At 43.3% G+C, this 19,508-nt stretch overlaps 1 protein-coding gene across 1 annotated transcript in view; it reads right to left on the reverse strand.

Moving 5' to 3' along the window:
* Positions 1–19,508, reverse strand: part of syngr2b (synaptogyrin 2b) — a 58,525-nt gene that overhangs the window by 17,534 nt on the left and 21,483 nt on the right. Inside the window, exon 2 of the mRNA XM_072242453.1 lies at positions 15,240–15,477. Coding sequence (XP_072098554.1) covers positions 15,240–15,477 — 238 coding nt within the window. The remainder of the gene's footprint in view (positions 1–15,239; positions 15,478–19,508) is intronic.

Here is a 19,508-nt window from a genome sequence, read left to right on the forward strand (position 1 = left end):
CTATGTATCTCATACACCACTATCAAGACGCCTCTCATCCTCCTTCACTCCAAGAGAAAAGCCCTAGCTTGCTCAGCCTAACCTCAGATCTGCTCTTTAATCCAGGCAGCATTTTGGCAAGTCTCCCCTGCACCCTCGCTAAGGCTTACACGCCCTTCCTATAATGAGGCAACCAGAATTGAGCACAACACTCCAGGTGTGGTCTAACCGGGATTTTACAGAGCTGCAGCATTGCCTCAGGGCTCCTGACTCAACCCCCTGACATATGAAGGCCAACACACCACACGCCTTTTTAAGCACCCAAGAGCCAAACAACCCACACATCTTTGAGGACGGGCAGGAAGCAGAAGTCCCTAACAAAAACCAAAGCAGTCAGAGGGAGAACATGCAAACTCCACACAGGCAGCACCAGGGATCAGAATCAAACCCAGGTTGCTGCACTAACAAGTACCAGGGCTTGTCCAAACGTGCACCAGTCTCAACCCATGCATTAACCAGGCCTGGACAAAGGGCAGTTGAGGTGTGGCTTAGGATGCGCACTGCAAAAGAGAGCTCCAGACTAATTCACAGCATCAACCAGTGGGTGAAGAAAACTAGGCCAGGAAGAGCAAAGACATCTCCAAATGGCAGTGCCCCAAGAGAGGTGACATCATCATTCACCATCCAGGACATGCCCTCTTCTCAGTACAACCATCAGGGAGGAGATCAGAATCAGTTTTAATATCACCGGCATATGTCATGAAATGTATTAACTGTGTAGCAGCAGTACAATGCAATACATAATAGAGAGAAAAAAGAAAAAAACTGAATAAATTAGTTAAATCAGTAGTGCAAAAAAAAGGGAATGAGAAAGTAATGAAGTAGTGTTCATGGGTTTGATGTCCATTCAGAAATCTGACGGCAGAGGGAAAGAAGAACTAAACTCAATTTTTATTCTTCCATTAACATTACCTCACTATTTTACTCTTTTAACACTTTTTTTTGAAAAAATATGCATTTCTTATTCAAGATTCAAGTTTATTTATCACACATACATCGAAACATCGTTTGAGTCAACAACCAACAACACACACCTGTAAATGCCGCCACACATTCTGGCGCCAATATAGCATTCCCACAATTGTAACTAAAAGTAATGTTTGATGTATTGCACTGTACTCTTGCCACAAAACTACAAATTCCATGACATATGTCAGTAATCATAAACTCATCTCGCAAAACTAGCAACCCAAGAACCGGAAAGCCAGCGTTCTTCTCTGCTGTAAGTTGATAATATTGAAAGTTTGGAACAGCTGACGCACTGGATTTCAGGAGAGCAGATCTCAGACGTGAAAGGCTTCGTGAGAAAGGAACAACTTGTGAAAGACGTACGCTGAATAGAAACGGTTTGGGGGGAAATGACTTTGCACTAACAAGTCTAACCTAAAAAGCAGAAGAACAAGAATGAAATGGGTTGGATTAAAGGGAAATAAAGAAGTGTGGTGAGGCAGAAAGAAATCGAGATGGGAAGAGTGTATGAAGTTCAGAACCAACAGGAAAACCACGACTGGGAGATTTTAAAATTAATACTAACCAGTAAGAGGTTCAAAGAAGGAAAATGAGAACAGTATAATGAGGGCAGTTTGCTCGGGAGAGCACGCACAAAGTTGCCAGTTACCGGCGCCATCTTTAATGGATAGTGAATAAAGCACTGCTCAACATTGACGGGAGGGAGCAAAGGATATGGTCAAGTTACCAATGGTGGTAGAAACTGATGTTGGAAGAAGAAGAATTCTTACAGCAAAACCATTGTTACAATACTATCTCTAAAAACAACTTACATGGGGCAGAAAACCTCATCATAGGATGGAAAGACGTGATGAAAAGATACATGGGTGCTGACATGCACAAGCCTCTGATGATTTCAAAAGATAGTGACACAGTTGGTCGAGGGCACTGCAAAATCCTTCTCCACCACAACCTGGGCTGAATCAAGCTGAGTGACATTCCAATGAAATTGGCAAACACCTCTCTTGGTTAAACAAAGAATGAAACTCAAGTTACAGGCAGGCTTGTGTCATTTTGCCTGGAGGGCTGGAGAATTTGGGACAGAAGAAAGATGTGGAATGATAACGTGTGTTAGGAGAGCCAGCATAGGTCAGAGATACATCAGATTACCATTCACCAATTGTGAGGCAAGTGAAAGCGCAACGTTGCAGAGGTTATAAAACCATAAGACCAGAGGACAAAGGAGCAGAAGTCAGCCATTCGGCCCATTGAGTCTGCTCCGCCATTTTATCATGAGCTGATCCATTCTCCCATTTAATCCCACTCCCCCGCCTTCTCACCATAACCTTTGATGCCCTGGCTACTCAGATACCTATCAGTCTCTGCCTTAAATACACCCAATGACTTGGCCTCCACAGCCGCCCATGGCAACAAATTCCATAGATTCACCACCCTCTGGCTAAAAAAATTTCTTCATATCTCTGTTCTGAATGGGCGCCCTTCAATCCTTAAGTCATGCCCTCTCGTACTAGACTCCCCCATCATGGGAAACAACTTTGCCACATCCACTCTGTCCATGCCTTTCAACATTGGAAATGTTTCTATGAGGTCCCCACTCATTCTTCTAAACTCCGAGGAATACAGTCCAAGAGCGGACAAACATTCCTCATATGTTAACCCTCTCATTCCCGGAATCATTCTAGTGAATCTTCTCTGTACCCTCTCCAATGTCAGCACATCCTTTCTTAAATAAGGAGACCAAAACTGCCCACAGTACTCCAAGTGAGGTCTTACAAGCGCCTTATAGAGCCTCAACATCACATCCCTGCTCCTATACTCTATTCCTCTAGAAATGAATGCCAACATTGCATTTGCCTTCTTCACCACCAACTCAACCTGGAGGTTCACCTTAAGGGTATCCTGCACAAGGACTCCCAAGTCCCGTTGCATCTCAGAACTTTGAATTCTCTCCCCATTTAAATAATATCTGCCCAACTGCCCTGTACACAGGATCAAAGGTCACATGAGCCGTACTGGATTGATCGCGAGAATGTGGCAACTGCGCATGCAGCCAATTGATTGCATGGTGAATCGACTGGGCCTCCTATGGGAGGAGCATGGGCTTTCCAGTGTGCGTATTTTCATCTTGGCGCGCTTGGTTTGTTGCTCAAGCACTGCAAGTTGTCCAGCGTGTGGGGTGGCTGACTAGACTCAGTAAAAACATTTAATCCTACTGCTCCATGCATACATAACAGTCAGCGCCCATCGAAGAATGGTAAGGTTTAAGGACACAGCTCCCTAAAGTGATGAAGAAGGCATATGGCGTGCTTGCCTTTAATCTTACAGAGTACTCAGTACAAGAGTTGAGGGCACCAAGTAGGGTATCTCTGAGACTGCGCATGGAGTATTGTGTGTAGTCTAATTGCCATTCTCCAGGGAGGATGTGGTTAAGCTAGAGAGGGTGCAGAAAAGATTCACAACGATTTTACCTGGACTCGAGGGCTTGAGTTAGAAGGAGAGACAGGATAAGATGGGACTGTTTTCCCTGAAGTGAAAACGGGGGGAGGGAAGAGACTGGTGACCATAAAGGTGTGACCTGAGGTACGGTTCAGTAAAACAGCCAGCACAATCAATGACCCAAGCCACCCTTATGTTCGCTCTTCTCCCCTCTCCCTTCGGGACAGCGTATAGCAGCCTGAGGACATGTGCCACTAGGCTCAGAGCCGTTCTGAGACCATTGAACAGTTTACAGTAAGATGGGATGGACTCTTGACCTCACAATCCACCTCTTTATGACAGTGCCTCGTGTTGTCTGCCTGCACTGTCTCAGTAACTGTGGCACTTTATTCTGCTTTCCCTTGTAATTCCTCAATGCACTAAAGTCACAAATTGATCTGTCTCCGTATGAACAATTTGCAAGACAAGTTTTTCCACTGTCCCTCAGTAAATATTACAGTAATAAAACAACTTAGAGATTTATAAATTCATGACTAGTATGTCAAAGGTGTATATGGTGTTAGGGCATATTCTGGAGCTAGGGTATATAGCAATCTTCCGTCCGTGGACTCACTTTACACCGCAAGCTGTCAGAGCAGTGCTGCCAGGATAATCAAGGACACGACCCACCCAGCCAACACACCTTTCGTCCCTCTTCCCCCCGGGAGAAGGCTCAGGAGCTTGAAGACTTGTATGGCCAGATTCGGGAACAGCTTCTTTCCAACTGTGATAAGACTGCTGAACGTATCCTGACCCGGATCTGGGCCGTACCCTCCAAATATACAGACCGGCCTCTCGATTTTTTTTGCACTACCTTACTTTCCATTTTTCTATTTTCTATTTATGATTTATAATTTAAATTTTTAATATTTACTATCAATTTGTAATCCAAGGAGCAGGAAGCGCAGAATCAAATATCGCTGTGATGATTGTACATTCTAGTATCAATTGTTTGGCGACAAAGTATAAGTATATTAATTTTAACAGCAGCCATTTTTCAGATCTGAAAGTGGACTGCAGATGGAATGTAAAAATGCAGCTCTGAACAATGAGCTTCCTGGAGTTGCAGACTGGGGTCAATCCACCTGGACCTCACATGTCTGCCTGTGCACAAATGCAGCTGAGAGTCACTGGGGATTGGCATTCATTTTGGGTGACTGGTGCGTGGGTACAAAGGTGGCGGTATTTGAAAATTATACGCAACTCAAAGGAAGCATTGTAGATGCATTGTAACTATAGAATTGTCCTGCTACTACCTTTGAACTGTTAGCATATAAAAATGTCATGTAATATTGGGTCAGGCAGGCCTCTTCTTCTAAGAGTGCCTTGAATATAATACCTGCTGCTGGTTTTTGATGAATTAGCACTTCTATATCCACCAGCTTCAGTGTCTCTCCGGTGACTTTGTTCCCGTCACAACAATTGGTCACAGTCTTGTTTTTTCAAAAACCAGGGCAGAGGTTTAAGGTGAGAGCGGAAAGATTTAAAGGCGATTTGAAGGGCAAGTTTTTCCACGCAAGAGTGGTGGGTACATAGAATGAGCTGCCTGAGGAAGCATTAAAGGCAGATATAATTGCAACTTTTCAAAAACAATCGGACCGGTTCATTGATGAAAAAGGATTATCAGCATGTGGGTCAAATGGGACTAGCTCAGTTAGACATCTTGATCAACATGGACCAGTTGTGCCAAAGGGCCAGAATCCATGCTGTAAGTCTGGAGTTGAAGGGTAGATAGGGGTGATAGGGGTAGAGACATTGGAGATTCATTGCCACCAGAGACAGAGCTAATAGTTCATCTGTTTTCTTAACAACCTGTAGGATGGCACAGTCGAGGTGTACATCAATGCCGTCAAAGCAGGTACGAGGGGCGGCACGGTAACCTAGCGGTTAGCACACCGCTTTACAGGACCAGCGACCCAGGTTCAATTCTCACTGCTGCCTGCAAGGAGTTTGTGTGTTCACCCTGTGACTGTATGGTTTTCCTCCAGGTGCTCTGGTTTCCTCCCACAGTCCAAAGACTTACCGGTTGGCAGGTTAATTAGTCATCGTAAATTGTCCAGTGATTAGACTCAGGCTACGTCCACACTACGCCGGATAATTTTGAAAACGCCAGTTTCGAGTAAAAACGACAGGCGTACACACTAGGCGTTTTTCAAAATATCTCCGTCCACACTAACATGGATATTTGGGCGAATCCCCTCTACTGGGCATGCTCAGGACACACAGAAAGCAAGCGAAGAGGAAACGGTACACTTAGTGCGCGTTTGCCCAGTTACAGAGTAGAAAAACTTAAAAGGAAATGCTCTTGGCTCTCACGCAGGAGGACTTAAAACTAAAAAAAATAAATCCTGGAGCGTATGGAAGCAACCGATAGGGAGTTCACGGACAGTATGACCCAGCTGATGACGAACATTGAAAAACTGACTAACTCTGTTGCATTAATAAAGCACCTTGTTAAATTCGTAAGGCAAGTGATGTTATGGGATGGAACTGGACTCTCTGACGGTGGTGTCTGAAAAGAGGATGCTGTCCAAGTTGCATGCCATCTTGGTCAATGCCTCCCATCCACTACATAATGTACTGGTTGGGCACAGGAGTACATTCAGCCAGAGACTCATTCCACCGAGATGCAGCACTGAGCGTCATAGGAAGTCATTCCTGCCTGTGGCCATCAAACTTTACAACTCCTCCCTTGGGGGGTCAGACACCCTGAGCCAATAGGCTGGTCCTGGACTTATTTCCTGGCATAATTTACATATTACTATTTTACTATTTAAGGTCTTATTACTATTTATTATTTATGGTGCAACTGTAAAGAAAACCAATTTCCCCCGGGATCAATAAAGTATGACTATGACTAAATGTACAAAGCATGTCTGCATCAGTGTTATCTTGTATTTCCATACAATGTTACATCAGGCTGTTACACATCTATTGTCAGAGAAGTACTTGCATAAATAGGTAAACCACCTTCATACAAGCAAGGACAGAAAACAGGGCAAAGTAAGTATACTTATTCAGTAAGTTATGGGTCAAAGTATTTGGTGAGTACATTTCTAACCCTTCTGGCTTCAGTCTCATTGCCATCTGTTCTGAAGTTGTTAAGTTCTGCGAAGCACAGAATCAAATATCGTTGTGATGATTGCATGCTCTAGTATCAATTGTTTGGTGATAAAGGGGGGAGGAGGAGGGGGGGAGAGAGAGAGAGGGGGGAGAGGAGGGGGAGGGGGAGGAGAAGGGAGGAGGAGGATTAGGAGGAGGATTAGGAGGAGGATTAGGAGGAGGAGGAGCGCTGCCATCTGTTCCGGCATGTCATGACAGTGATTTTAAAAAGCTCCAGTTACCCCGTACACACTGCAATGGATATTAGGCGTTTTCAGGTTTATTCACTCTGGAGACCGTTTCTGAAAATCTCCGTTTTCGGGGGATGAAAACGCCATTTTAGTGTGGACAGAGGGTCAATAAATAAGAATCTGGATGTTGGGATGAAGGTGAAATGTGAGGATCACTTTTTAGACAAACTCAATGAGTTCTTACTCAGATAAGTGATGCAGGACTAGAAATCCCAGAAACAAGATACAGGAATCTGAAGGTTTGGCAAAACAGTGAATGTGTTACAGCCTGGTGTGGAAACACCAATACCCAAGAATGGAAAAGTGGCCAATACAGCCCAGTCCCTCCCCATCATTGAGCATGTCTACAAGGAGTGCTGTCAGAAGAAAGCAACACCCATTATCAGAGACCCCCACCAGCCCGGCCATGCTCTCTTCTCGCTGCTGCCATCGGGAAGAGGGTACAGGTGGAGGCTTAGGTCCCGTACCACCAGATTCAGGAACTGTTATTATCCTTCAACACCAGGCCCCTTCGCTCACCTCAACACTAAACTAACTCCACAACCTAATGACTCTACAGCTTATGTTCTCAGTATTATTTATTATTAGGATTTTTTTTTTGTATTTGCGAGGTTTGTCTCCTTTTGCCCATTGATTGTCAGTCTTGGTGTGTAGTTTTCAATGAGCCTATTGTATTTCTTTGCTCTACTGTGAATGCCTGCAAGACAACAAATCTCAGGGCAATATATGATCTCATATACATATTTTGACAATAAATTTACTTTGGATGTTGATACTAGTTTCCATGGATCAGTGGCCTTCTGTTCAAACCTAATTAGCAGTTGTGCATCTCCAAGCGAAAACATAGAGATCAATTATTCGGTAAGTATATTTATTGCTTCTGTGAGCCAACACTACAGTTTTACTGCAGTCAGGAGAGTAAACTTCAAAAACTCTGCCAAAGTTTCTGCATACAACTGTGCTGCAACCGTTAATGCAGTTGACTCTCAGATCCGGGTTCTGCTGCAGCTTGTGGGGAATTTGTACGTTCTGCCTGTGACTGGATGGGTTTCATAACATGACCAATCAGTATTTCAGGGAATGGGTAGGGCACCGTTTACACTGTTAAATCATAGTTATGACTTTTTAAATGAATCATTGTTTACTCTGGGAGTGTATTTACACTGTAATTTGATATAACTTTGGCCTGAATCAGTCAGTCACATTTATGAAAATGGCTAACAGAAAAAAGTCTGCAGATGCTGGAAAATCCACAACAAATCACACACACAAAATGCTGGAGAAACTCAGCAGGTCAGGCAGCAATTATGGAAAAGAATGAACAGCCGACGTTTCAGGTCGAGACCCTTCATCAGGACTGAGAAGGAAGGGGGAAGATGCCAGAATAAAAAGGTGGGGGGAGGGGAAGCTGAAAGGTGATGGGTGAAGACAGGTGGGTGGGAAAGGTCAAGGGCTGGAGAAGAAAGAATCTGCTATGAGAGGAGAGTGGGCCGTAGGAGAAAGGGAAGGAGGATACCTAGAGAGGTAATAAGCAGGTGAGAAGAAGTAAAAGGTCAGATTGGGGAATAGAAGAAGGCGGGGAAGGTAAAAATCAATATTCATGCCATCAGTTGGACACAGAATTAGGTGTTGCTTCTCCATCCTGAGCCTGGCTGCATCTCGGCACAAGAGGCGGCCATGGATTGACACGTTGGAAAGGGAGTTGGAATTAAAATGTTTGGCCACTGGGAAGTCCAGCTTGTGGGGGATGGTGTGGAGGTGCTCGACGAAGCAGTCCCCCAGTTTACGACGGATCTCACCAGTGTAGGGGAGGCCACATCGGGAGCACCGGACGCGATAGACGACTCCAGTAGATTGGCACGTGAAGTTGTTGCCTCACCTGGAAGGCTTTTGGGGCCTTGAATGGAGGTGAGGGAGGAAGTGTATGGGTCAGTGTAGCACTTAGGCCACTGGTAGGGATAAATGCCTGGAGGGAGATTAGCAGGGAGGGATGAATGGACAAGGGAATCCCTGTGGAGAGTGGTGGGGGGAGGGGGAGCATAAAGATATATTTAGTAGTAGAATCCCTTTGAAGATGGTGGAATTTGCAGAGGATGAGGTGTTGGATACAGAAGCAGATGGGTTGGTAGGTAAGGACGAGAGGGACTCTTGTCACTGTTAAGGTGCTGGGAAGATGGGGTGAGCGTGCATGTCCGGGAAAACGGAGGAGATGTGGGTGAGAGCAGCATCAACAGTGGAGGGAGGAGAAACCCTGTTTTTTTTTAAAAGGAGGAGGACATCTCTGCTGTCCTGGAGTGGAAACCTGTATCCAGGGAACAGATGCTGCGGAGGCAAAGAAACCCAGAAAAGGGAATAGCATTTTTACAGGAGGTAGGGTGGGAAGAGGTATACTCGAGATAACTGTGGAAATCAGTAGGTTTGTAAAAGATATAAAAGGTAGAAGAGTTGGAAAGTGGCTGCCAGCTTCAGACACTCAGCTAAAAGGTCAAATCACACCTTCAACATCACCACAAACACCAGCAACGAAAGGGGAAGAAAGAAAGGGTGGTGAGTGTAACTAAAGTACGCGAAGTGCTTGAATTTCAATGAAGTATCAGAGCCTACGGGGCAACAGGACAAAAGTTCAAAGTTCAAATTAAATTTACCTATGATGGACTGGGCCGTATGCGCTACTTTTTAAGAGGAATTTCCATTCAAAGGCATTGCTGTTTCCATACCATGCTGTGATGTAGCCAGTCAACACAGCACACATCAACAGAAGTTAGTGCAAATCATAGTGCACAAGACTGCTCCAGATTCAAGTACAATGACTTGTATTATGCCCTCATGAAGGAACAATGTTAAAGATTTTCATACTGCTTATCTTTAGTATCAGTTACCAGCTGCCAAGTCTCGAGGGCCTTAGTCACAGAGTGACATTGGACAGGCTACAATTTTACTCCTTGAAGCGTAGGCAGTGGAGGAGTAACCTTATAAGAGTATAAAATCATGAGCCGTACAGATGGGATGAATGCCTACATTGTTTTTTTAGTTCTCCTTCCGTACAAAAAAGCGAGGGCATAGGTTTAAGGCGTGAGGGGAGAAAAAAAATTTTAAAAGGGGCTCAAGGGGTAACTTCTTCACAGAGGGTACAGCGTATTGCTGCCAAAGGTAGAGACAGATACAATTAAAAAGGTTAAGTACACAGATACAGTGGCATGCAAAAGTTTGGGCACCCCTGGTCAAAATTTCTGTTACTGTGAATAGCTAAGCGAGTAAGAGATGAACTGATTTCCAAAAGGCATAACATTAAAGATGACACATTTCTTTAATATTTTAAGCAAAATTACTTCTTTATTTCCATCTTTTACAGTTTCAAATAACAAAAAAGGAAAAGGGCCCGAAGCAAAAGTTTGGGCACCCTGCATGGTCAGTACTTAGTAATACCCCCTTTGGCAAGTATCACAGCTTGTAAACGCTTCCTGTAGCCAGCTAAGAGTCTTTCAATTCTTGTTTGGGGGATTTTCGCCCATTCTTACTTGCAAAAGGCTTCTCGTTCTGTGAGATTATTGTTCTATTCAAAAGGCTCAAAGGAACATCTAAACAAACCTGATGTATTTGGGAAACAAGCTCTGTGGGCTGATGAAGTGAAAATAGAACTTTCTGGCCGCAATGAGCAAAGGTATGTTTGGAGAAAAAAGGGTGCAGAATTTCATGAGAAGAACCCCTCTCCAACTGTTAAGCACGAGGGTGGATCGATCATGCTTTGGGCTTGTGTTGCAGCCAGTGGCACGGGGAACATTTACTGGTAGAGAGAAGAATGAATTCAATTAAATACCAGAAAATTCTGGAAACAAACATCACACCGTCTGTAACAAAGCCGAAGATGAAATGAGGATGGCTTCTACAACAAGATAATGAACCTAAACACACTTCAAAATCTACAATGGACTACCTCAAGAGGCGCAAGCTGAAGGTTTTGCCATGGCCCTCACAGTCCCCTGACCTAAACAGCATCGAGAATCTGGATAGACCTCAAAAGAGCAGTGCATGCAAGACGGTCCAAGAATCTCACAGAACTCGAAGCCTTTTGCAAGGAAGAATGGACGAAAATCCCCCAAACAAGAATTGAAAGACTCTTAGCTGGCTACAAAACGCGTTTACAAGCTGTGATACTTGCCAAAGGGGGTATTACTAAGTACTGACATGTTGGGTGCTCAAACTTTTGCTTCGGGCCCTTTTCCTTTTTTGTTATTTTGAAACTGTAAAAGATGGAAATGAAAGAAGTTTTCTTGCTTAAAATATTAAAGAAATGTGTCATCTCTAACTTTATGCCTTTTGGAAATCAGTTCATCTTTTACTCGCTTAGCTATTCAGAGTAACAGAAATTTTGACCAGAGGTGCCCAAACATTTGCATGCCGCTGTAGGAGGAGGTTTAGTGAGATGTGGGCTAAACACATATAAACCGTGGTTTGCATGGGAAGGGTAGGCTGAAGGGCCTCTTTCCACGCAGTTTACTCTGTGGATCTAAGCTGCAAACATCCTTGAGTATTGTTGGTAAAAACAAGAGATTCTGCAGATGCTGGGAATCCAGAGAAACATACAAAATGTTGGAGGAACCTAGCAGGTCAGGCAGCATCTATGCAGATACTATTTGACTGCTGTCCTCTCATCCAATTCTCAGTTATGTCTTCATTCACCAAGTCATCCAGTCAATTTGTGTAATAGAGCAGCGGTCTCCAACCACCGGGCCGTGGACCAGTACCGGCTGCAAAGCATGTTCTACCGGGCCGTGAGGAAACAATATGAGTCAGCTGCACCTTTTCTCATTCCCTGTCACGCACTGTTGAACTTGAACATAGGGCTGCCAACTGTCCCGTATTGCCAGGACATCCCGTATATTGGGCTAAATTGGTTTGTCCCACACGGGACCGCTCTTGTCCCGTATTTCCCCCGCTAAGGTAGAGCGTTCCTATGAAACTGTTCGTAAGCCGAAATGGCATAAAGCGCAGAAGCAATTACCATTAATTTATATGGGAAAATTTGAGCTTTCCCAGACCCAAAAAATAACCTACCAAATCATTCCAAATAACACATAAAACCTAACTCTAACATATGGTAAAAGCAGGAATGATATGATAAATACACAGCCTACATAAAGTAGAAATAATGTATGTACAGTGTAGTCAGGAAGATTAAGTCAAAACCGACTTGTAGAAAAAAAATTGGCAAGGCTTCATGGTCATGGTAGCCTTTCTCGGGGTAAACACTGTCCCGTAGTTGACTGCTACTTTTGTCCCTTATTTGGGAGTGAGAAAGTTGGCAACCCTAACTGTAAAAGACATGCTGAGGTGAGTTTAACCCTACTTGAACAGCCCCCCGGTCGGCCGGTCCGCAAGAACACTGTCAATATTAAACCGGTCCATGGTGCAAAAAAGGTTGGGGACCCCTGTAATAGAGCACACAGATTACCTTTCTTGCTGATCTCTTCAAAATTCAAAGGGAAATTTATTATCAAAGTACATATGTGTCACCATACACTGAGATTCATTCTCATGCAGGCATTCACAATAAATACAAAAAGTACAGTAGAATCTATGAAAAAATACACACCACTAATGTGCAAATGAAGGCAAACGGTGCAAATACAATATATACAGTGCCTATAAAAAGTATTCACCCCATCCCTTTGGAAGTTTTCATGTTCTATTGTTTTACAACATTGAATCACAGTGGATTTAATTTAGCTTTTCTTGACACTGATCAACAGAAAAAGACCCTTTCGTGTCAAAGTGAAAACAGATCTCTACAAAGTTATCTAAATTAATTACAAATATAAAACACTAACTAATTGATAGCATAGGTATTCACCCCCTTTAATATGATACATCATATCATCACTGGTTCAGTCAATTGGTTTGAGAAATCAAATAATTAGTTAAAAGGAGATCTGTTTTTGGAGACCTGTTGCAATCAAGGTGTTTGAATTGATTGTAGTAAAAGTACACCTGAATCTGTAAGGTCCAATTGCTGGCGAGTCAGAATCCTGAAAAAACTACACCATCAAGACAAAAAACACTCCAAGCAACTCTGCAAAAAGGTTATTGGAAAGCACAAGTCAGGAGATGGATACAAGAAAATTTCCAAGTCACTGACTATCCCTTGGAGTACAGTTAAGTCAATCATCAAGAAATGGAAAGAATATGGCACAGCTGTAAATCTGCCTAGAGCAGGCTGTCCTCAAAACCTGAGCGACCGTCCAAGAAGGGGACTAGTGAGGGAGGCCGCCAGCTCTGAAGGAATTACAAGCTTCAGTGGCTAAGGTGGGAGAGACTGCGCATGCAACAACTGTTGTTCGGGTGCTTCACCAGTCGCAGCTTTATGGGAGAGTGGCAAAGAGAAAGCCACTGCTGAGAAAAACTCACATGAAATCTCAGCTAGGGTTTGGCAGAAGGCACGTAGGAGACTTGGAAGTCAGGTGGAAGAAGATATAATGGTCTGATGAAACCAAAACTGCAACTTGGGAGAAGATTTGTTTTCCAGCGAGACAATAACACCAAGCATAAAGCCAAACCTACACAGGAATAGCTTAAAAACAACAAAGTTAGTGTCCTGGAGTGGCCAAGTCAGAGTCCAGACCTCAATCCAATTCAGAATTTGTGGCTGGACTTGAAAAGGGCTGTTCACTCACGATCCCCATGCAATCTGACAGAGCTTGAGCAGTTTTGCAAAGAAGAATGTGGAAAAATTGTAGTTTCCAGATGTACAAGGACCTATCCACACAGACTCGAGGTTGTAATTGCTGCCAAAGTTGCATCTACTAAATACCTACTTGAAGGGGGTGAATACTTATGCAATCAATTATTTTGTGTTTACTGTAATAAATTTAGACCAAATTTGACATGTTGGTCAGTGCCAAAAAAGCCAAATTAAATCTACCGTGATTCAATGTTGTAAAACAATAAACCATGAAAACTTCCAAAGTGGGGGGGGGGGGTGAATAGGCACTGTAAATAAATTAATAATGAGAACGAGAGACGTAGATTCTTTGACAGCAAGTTCATAGTTTGTGAATTATCCCTGGAGGAGGATACAAAACTGTATTGCACACAACTCATTGTATAAAGATCAAAGTACATTTATTATCAAAGTATGTATAAATTATGCAACCTTGAGGTTTGTCTGCTTACAGGCAGCCACAAAGCAAGAAGTCCAAAAGAACCCAATTAAGAAAGACCAACACCCAATGTGCGGAGAAAGAGAAAAAAAAACACAAATCTTGCAAACAATAGGAGCAACAACATTCCAGATCAAATTGAGTCCACAGACCCAAATCCCCCAGAGCAGCCGGAGTAGGCCCAAAGCCTCAATCTCAGATCATCACAGAGTGGGGCTAATCACCACGAAGCTTGCAGACACAAAGCACGTAGCAGCAGGAGCAGTCTGTCAGCCTCAGGACCACGGAGAGAGAAGTGAACATCACACAAGAGTGAGTGAAATTGGCCCGACCCTCACCTCCAGTCCTGACACCCTGCCTTTTCAGTCTGTCTGGGCTGGCATTATATATTGGATGGGATATTCCTTAACAGAGCTACAGAAATTGCATCATGAATGCTAAATCAGATGTCCTAAATTTCATTTTGCAATGAAGTAGCAAACCCAAGAACTTCAAGCGATGTTCCAATTTAAATAACCAATGGAAATTCTGATCAGGAAGGAAACTCCCATATAAAACGAATGTTGAAAGGCTTAGGAATGTGGAAAGGATGAGTCCTATATTGGAGGAACCTCGGACCAGAAGGCCCAGCCTCAGAATACAAGGATGTCCCTTTAGAACAGAGGTGAAGAGGAATTTCTTGAGCTAAATGGTGATGAATCTGTGAAATTGAGGTTGTGAAGACTACTCAGGCTGCTGTGCTCCATGCCTGCTAATATGACAAACTAATAAGCGAGGCTTTGGGCCTACTCTGGACTGCTCCGGTGTTCGGATCTGAGGACTCATTTTTGGTTTGGAATGCTGTTGTTCGCTTCAATTATTTGCATGACTTGTATTTTGTTTTCTTTTTCTTGCACATTGAGTATTGGTCTTTTATTTTTATTATTTCTTTTAAATGGGTTATTTTGGGTGTCTTGCTTTGTGGCTACCTGTGAGCAAACAAATCTCAAGGTTGTATACCTTATATATTCTTTGATAATAAATAAACTTGAACCCATTGCCACAAAGGGCCGTGAAGGCCAAGTCATCGAGTATACTTAAGCTGGAGGTTGATAGGTTCTTGATTAGTAAGGGTGTCGAGAAGGCAGGAGAATGGGGTTGATGGGGAAAATAATTCAGCTATGATGGATTGGCAGACTTGATGGGCTGAATGGCCTAATTCTGCTTCTATGTCAAATATCTTAAAACAAAGAGCAAAAATTGTTACCTGAAACTCCAAGGTCAGCCATGACGATGTGTTTGCGTTGGTTGACGTTGCTGATCTGCTGGAAGTAAAGATCAAGAGAAAAGAAGACAAAGCAGATGATAAACGCAAGCACTCCGATGCCTACACCGTACTGACAGGCACCTGCATTGTCATTGAAGATGCAGTGCAGCTCTCCAGACTGTGGCGGATTCAAATAACCCTCGCTAACAATACAGCTGAACACAATGATTGAGAAGATCTGCAAAAGACAAGAACAAAACAAAACACCTTAATTTTCACAAACTAAGACATTCCAACTTCCACAACCTCAGACTATCCAAAGCACTGCTCTCCAGGCACTCTGAGATGAAAGATAATTTCCCTTCCGTTCCTGTGAAGAATGGAAGGCTGAGTTTGGGTGAGACTAAAACTAGAGGTCATAGGTTAAGGGTGAAAGGTGAACTATTTAAGTGGAGCATGATGGAGAACTTCTCCACGGAGCACAGTGTGAGTGTGGGACAAGCTGCCAGTGGAAATGGTGGATTTGGATTTGATTTCAACATTGAAGAGAAATTTGGATAAGTACATGGACCCATAATCAACATTTTTTCGGAACAGTTTCTTCCCCTCCGCCTCAAATTTTTGAATGGTCCATGAACAGTACTTTGCTACTTCTTTATTTGTTGCACTATTTATTTATTTAGTCCCGTGAAATAATTTTATGTCTCTTCTTTTTCTTTCTCTTGTAGTTACTGGGTTTTTTTTCTTTTAGCAGTTAGGGTTCTCTTTTTCCTTCTTTTCTTTATAAAAAATATATTTTTTCATTATCATATATTATTCTTTTTTGATAAGTTTTTTTTCTTCAGCTTCATTAACTGTATATATATCAATTTGCTGGAATTTTGTACCATATTAAAGCTGTAGAAGATTATATATCAATAAAAAGATTTTAAAAATGAAATGAAATAATTTTATGTCTTTGGTCTGCCACAAAACAACAAATTTCATGACATACGAGTCAGTGATAATTAACCGGATTCTGGAAAAGGCTGGAATGGATTGGGTGGTCTGTACATTAAGACAAAAATGCAGAGCCACCACCACACACCTACACAAGTCACGGGCACTTGACATCATGTCCGCAATGAAGTTTGCTCAAAATGTGTAAAGCAGACTTTCTATTTCATAATTTATATAGTACAAATTTGTTTACATCCTCCTTTACATAGGGCTGGTAGACTTTGCTTGAGTTATAGGGTCATCTGGCCCTTCAGCCCATCAAGTCTACACTGAACTTCTGCTCATCTACACTAATCCCATTTGCCCATGTCCTCAGACTTGCTCATGCGTTTGTCTAAATCCCTCTCATACTTAGCGACTATAGCTCCTCTGGTAGAGTGTTTCAGATATCAACCATTCTGTGTCAATGTCCTCTCAAGTCCAATAATTGAGAAGAAAAAGAATTTCAGGAGGGATGTATATTGTATCCATTTCTCTGACATTAAATGCGCCTATTGAAACCTACTGACCTATTGAATCCATTTTAAGACGGTGTTGGTGACGCCCAGTGACTACTTACAAAAGTTAAGACAAAGGAAACTACTACATACCTTATTAATCAACACTTAATTGATACAGATCAACACCAACAAGCCTAACAATGGAGAGGCGACTATAAGTGGGGGGGGGGGGGGGAATCGAGGCGTGCGGTGGTGAAGGCGCAGGCCAGGTCATGGCAAATGGAGCAGAGGTGGAGGTGCAGGGAAGGCCAGGTAGTGGCAACAGAGTTGTGGCATCCCTGAGAACGAGGAAAGCAGGAAAGAACCGATGTCTGATCCATTTAAGCACCAGGCTGAAATGGAAAAGTCAGGTACGGGCCAAATTGTGGTACTGGGGTCCAGGCCCCAGAGCAGTCCGGGAGCAAGGAACGACCCGATGTTTGGACCGAGCCAGATTGAAAACGTCAGGGTGTCGGGATCAGAAGGCCAGGCTTGCTTGCCGATCCGCGACTTTTACTCAGCTTTGCCATGAACTGCTCCAGCTGCAATGACGTCTGGCTTCTTATCTTCTGTAAAACTCCAGTTCTGAAGCTATTTATTTAGTTTTAGTGTTTGCATGAATTGTTTTCCATCCCCCCCCCCCTGCACATGGGATGTTTGATGTGTTTTTTAAAAATGTGTTCTTTTGGGTTTCTCTGTTTTGTGGCTGCCTTTAAGGAGACGAATCTCAAGGTTGTATCATGTATACACACTTTGATAATAAATGTACTTTGAACTTTGAAAGCTCCCCTCTCCCACCTTAAACCTATGCTCTCAGTCCAAAAGACGGGCCTGAACCCTAAATGTGAACCATCCATTTCCTCCTGCCTGACCCCGAGTTCCTCCAGCATCTCACACGTTAAACCGACGCCCTCTTGTTCTTGATACCCTTATGTTCTGGTGCAGAAATGATCTTGACTATCTATCTCTCTCAGTGCTAAAAGCCACATCTAAAGAGAAGCTCCAAGAAATACTAGAGAAAGGCGAATAAAGTTCAAAGGGAGGTTTGACCATCAACTGCGAGAAGACTGAGAGTATGGTTGTCACGAAGAAGAAAGAAAGAAATACAGAAAAGCAAACTGAAAACGGGCAATGGAACAATTAAACAAACATGGAATTTCAGTTACTTAGGGAGCACGATAGCATCTAATGGTAGGGCTGATGTTGAAATTAGGAGGAAGATTAGAACTGCTAAATGCATGTTTGAGCAAGGTAATAAAGAATATCATAATTTCTAATGGTACAGAGCTCAGGTGTTGCAATGCTACATTCATTTCACAGTAACATATGGAAGTGATATTGTGTTGGCGCGTGGCCAAGTGGTTAAGGCGTAAGTCTAGTGACTTGAAGGTCGCTAGTTCGAGCCTTGGCTGAGGCAATGTGTTGTGTCCTTGAGCAAGGCACTTAACCACACTGCAATGACACTGGTGCCAAGCTGTCTGGGTCTTAATGCCCTTCCCTTGGGCAACATCGATGGCATGGAGAGGGGAGACTTGCAGCATGGGCAACTGCTGGTCTTCCATACAACCTTGCCCAGGCCTGCGCCCTGGAAACCTTCCAAGGCGCAAATCCATGGTCTCATGAGACTAACGGCTGCCTATAACATTTGGAAGTGAATGCTAGACAATACCAAGGCAAAGTGAGGGAAAGCTTGAAGCTGCAGAAATGAGATTTTTGAGAAGAATGACGAAATCATCATGGAAGGACAGAGAAACAAATGAGGAAGTGTTCCAGAGTGTAGGTTACATGGTCGGCACAACATTGTGGGCCAAAGGGCCTGTAACGTGCTGTAAATTTCTATGTTCTATGAAAAGCCAGGACAAGAAGAGAGCTGATATCATCAATCAGGAAACGGCAGCTGGAATTTCTGGGACATATACTGAGGAAATAGAAACTCAAACATCTTGCAGTGAAGGGAAAAAGTGATGGAAGAAAAAATCGTGGTCGACAGTTCATGACATTCATGAGTTACATCAAGGGATGGACAGGCAAAAGATTTGAGGAGTTCATCAGAACAACTCAGACTGAAGACAAATGGGAAAACCACGATCAGTTTGTATGACATGGCACATAGCGATGATGATCGTCCTCACAATCTTATATACTTCTCTCAGGCCATCTCTCAATTCCTTTGCTCCAGGAAAAACAAGCTCAGTCTGTCCTATCTTGCTCCATATCTAAACTTCTCCAATGCGGCAAAGTCCTGGTGAATCTTGCCAACTAAATCGGCTATTGCCGATTTGGACAAAGAACTACAACTTAAACAAAAGGCATCTCAATGCCAGGGACTCAACCAGTGTAGTCCGGAAGAATTCTCGTGGCAGGGTCCTGGTGTCTGTGGGTCACCTCAGTGTCAGAAAGATATAGACTCAAGTCTCAATCGAGCTCAAAGGGAATGCTACAGTCTATCAGGCGAGACCCGACGCAGAATGGGAGACCGCTTTGCTGAACACCTATGCTCTGTCCGCCAGAGAAAGCAGGATCTCCCAGTGGCCACACATTTTAATTCCACATCCCATTCCCATTCTGACATGTCTATCCACGGCCTCCTCTACTGTAAAGATGAAGCCACACTCAGGTTGGAGGAACAACACCTTATATTCTGTCTGGGTAGCCTCCAACCTGATTGCATGAACATTGACTTCTCTAACTTCTGCTAATGCCCCACCTCCCCCTCGTACCCCATCCGTTATTTATTTATATACACACATTCTTTCTCTCCCTCTGTCCCTCTCACTATACCCCTTGCCCA

The sequence above is a fragment of the Mobula birostris genome, chromosome 24, assembly GCF_030028105.1.
Source record: "Mobula birostris isolate sMobBir1 chromosome 24, sMobBir1.hap1, whole genome shotgun sequence".
Taxonomy (NCBI): Eukaryota; Metazoa; Chordata; class Chondrichthyes; order Myliobatiformes; family Myliobatidae; genus Mobula; species Mobula birostris.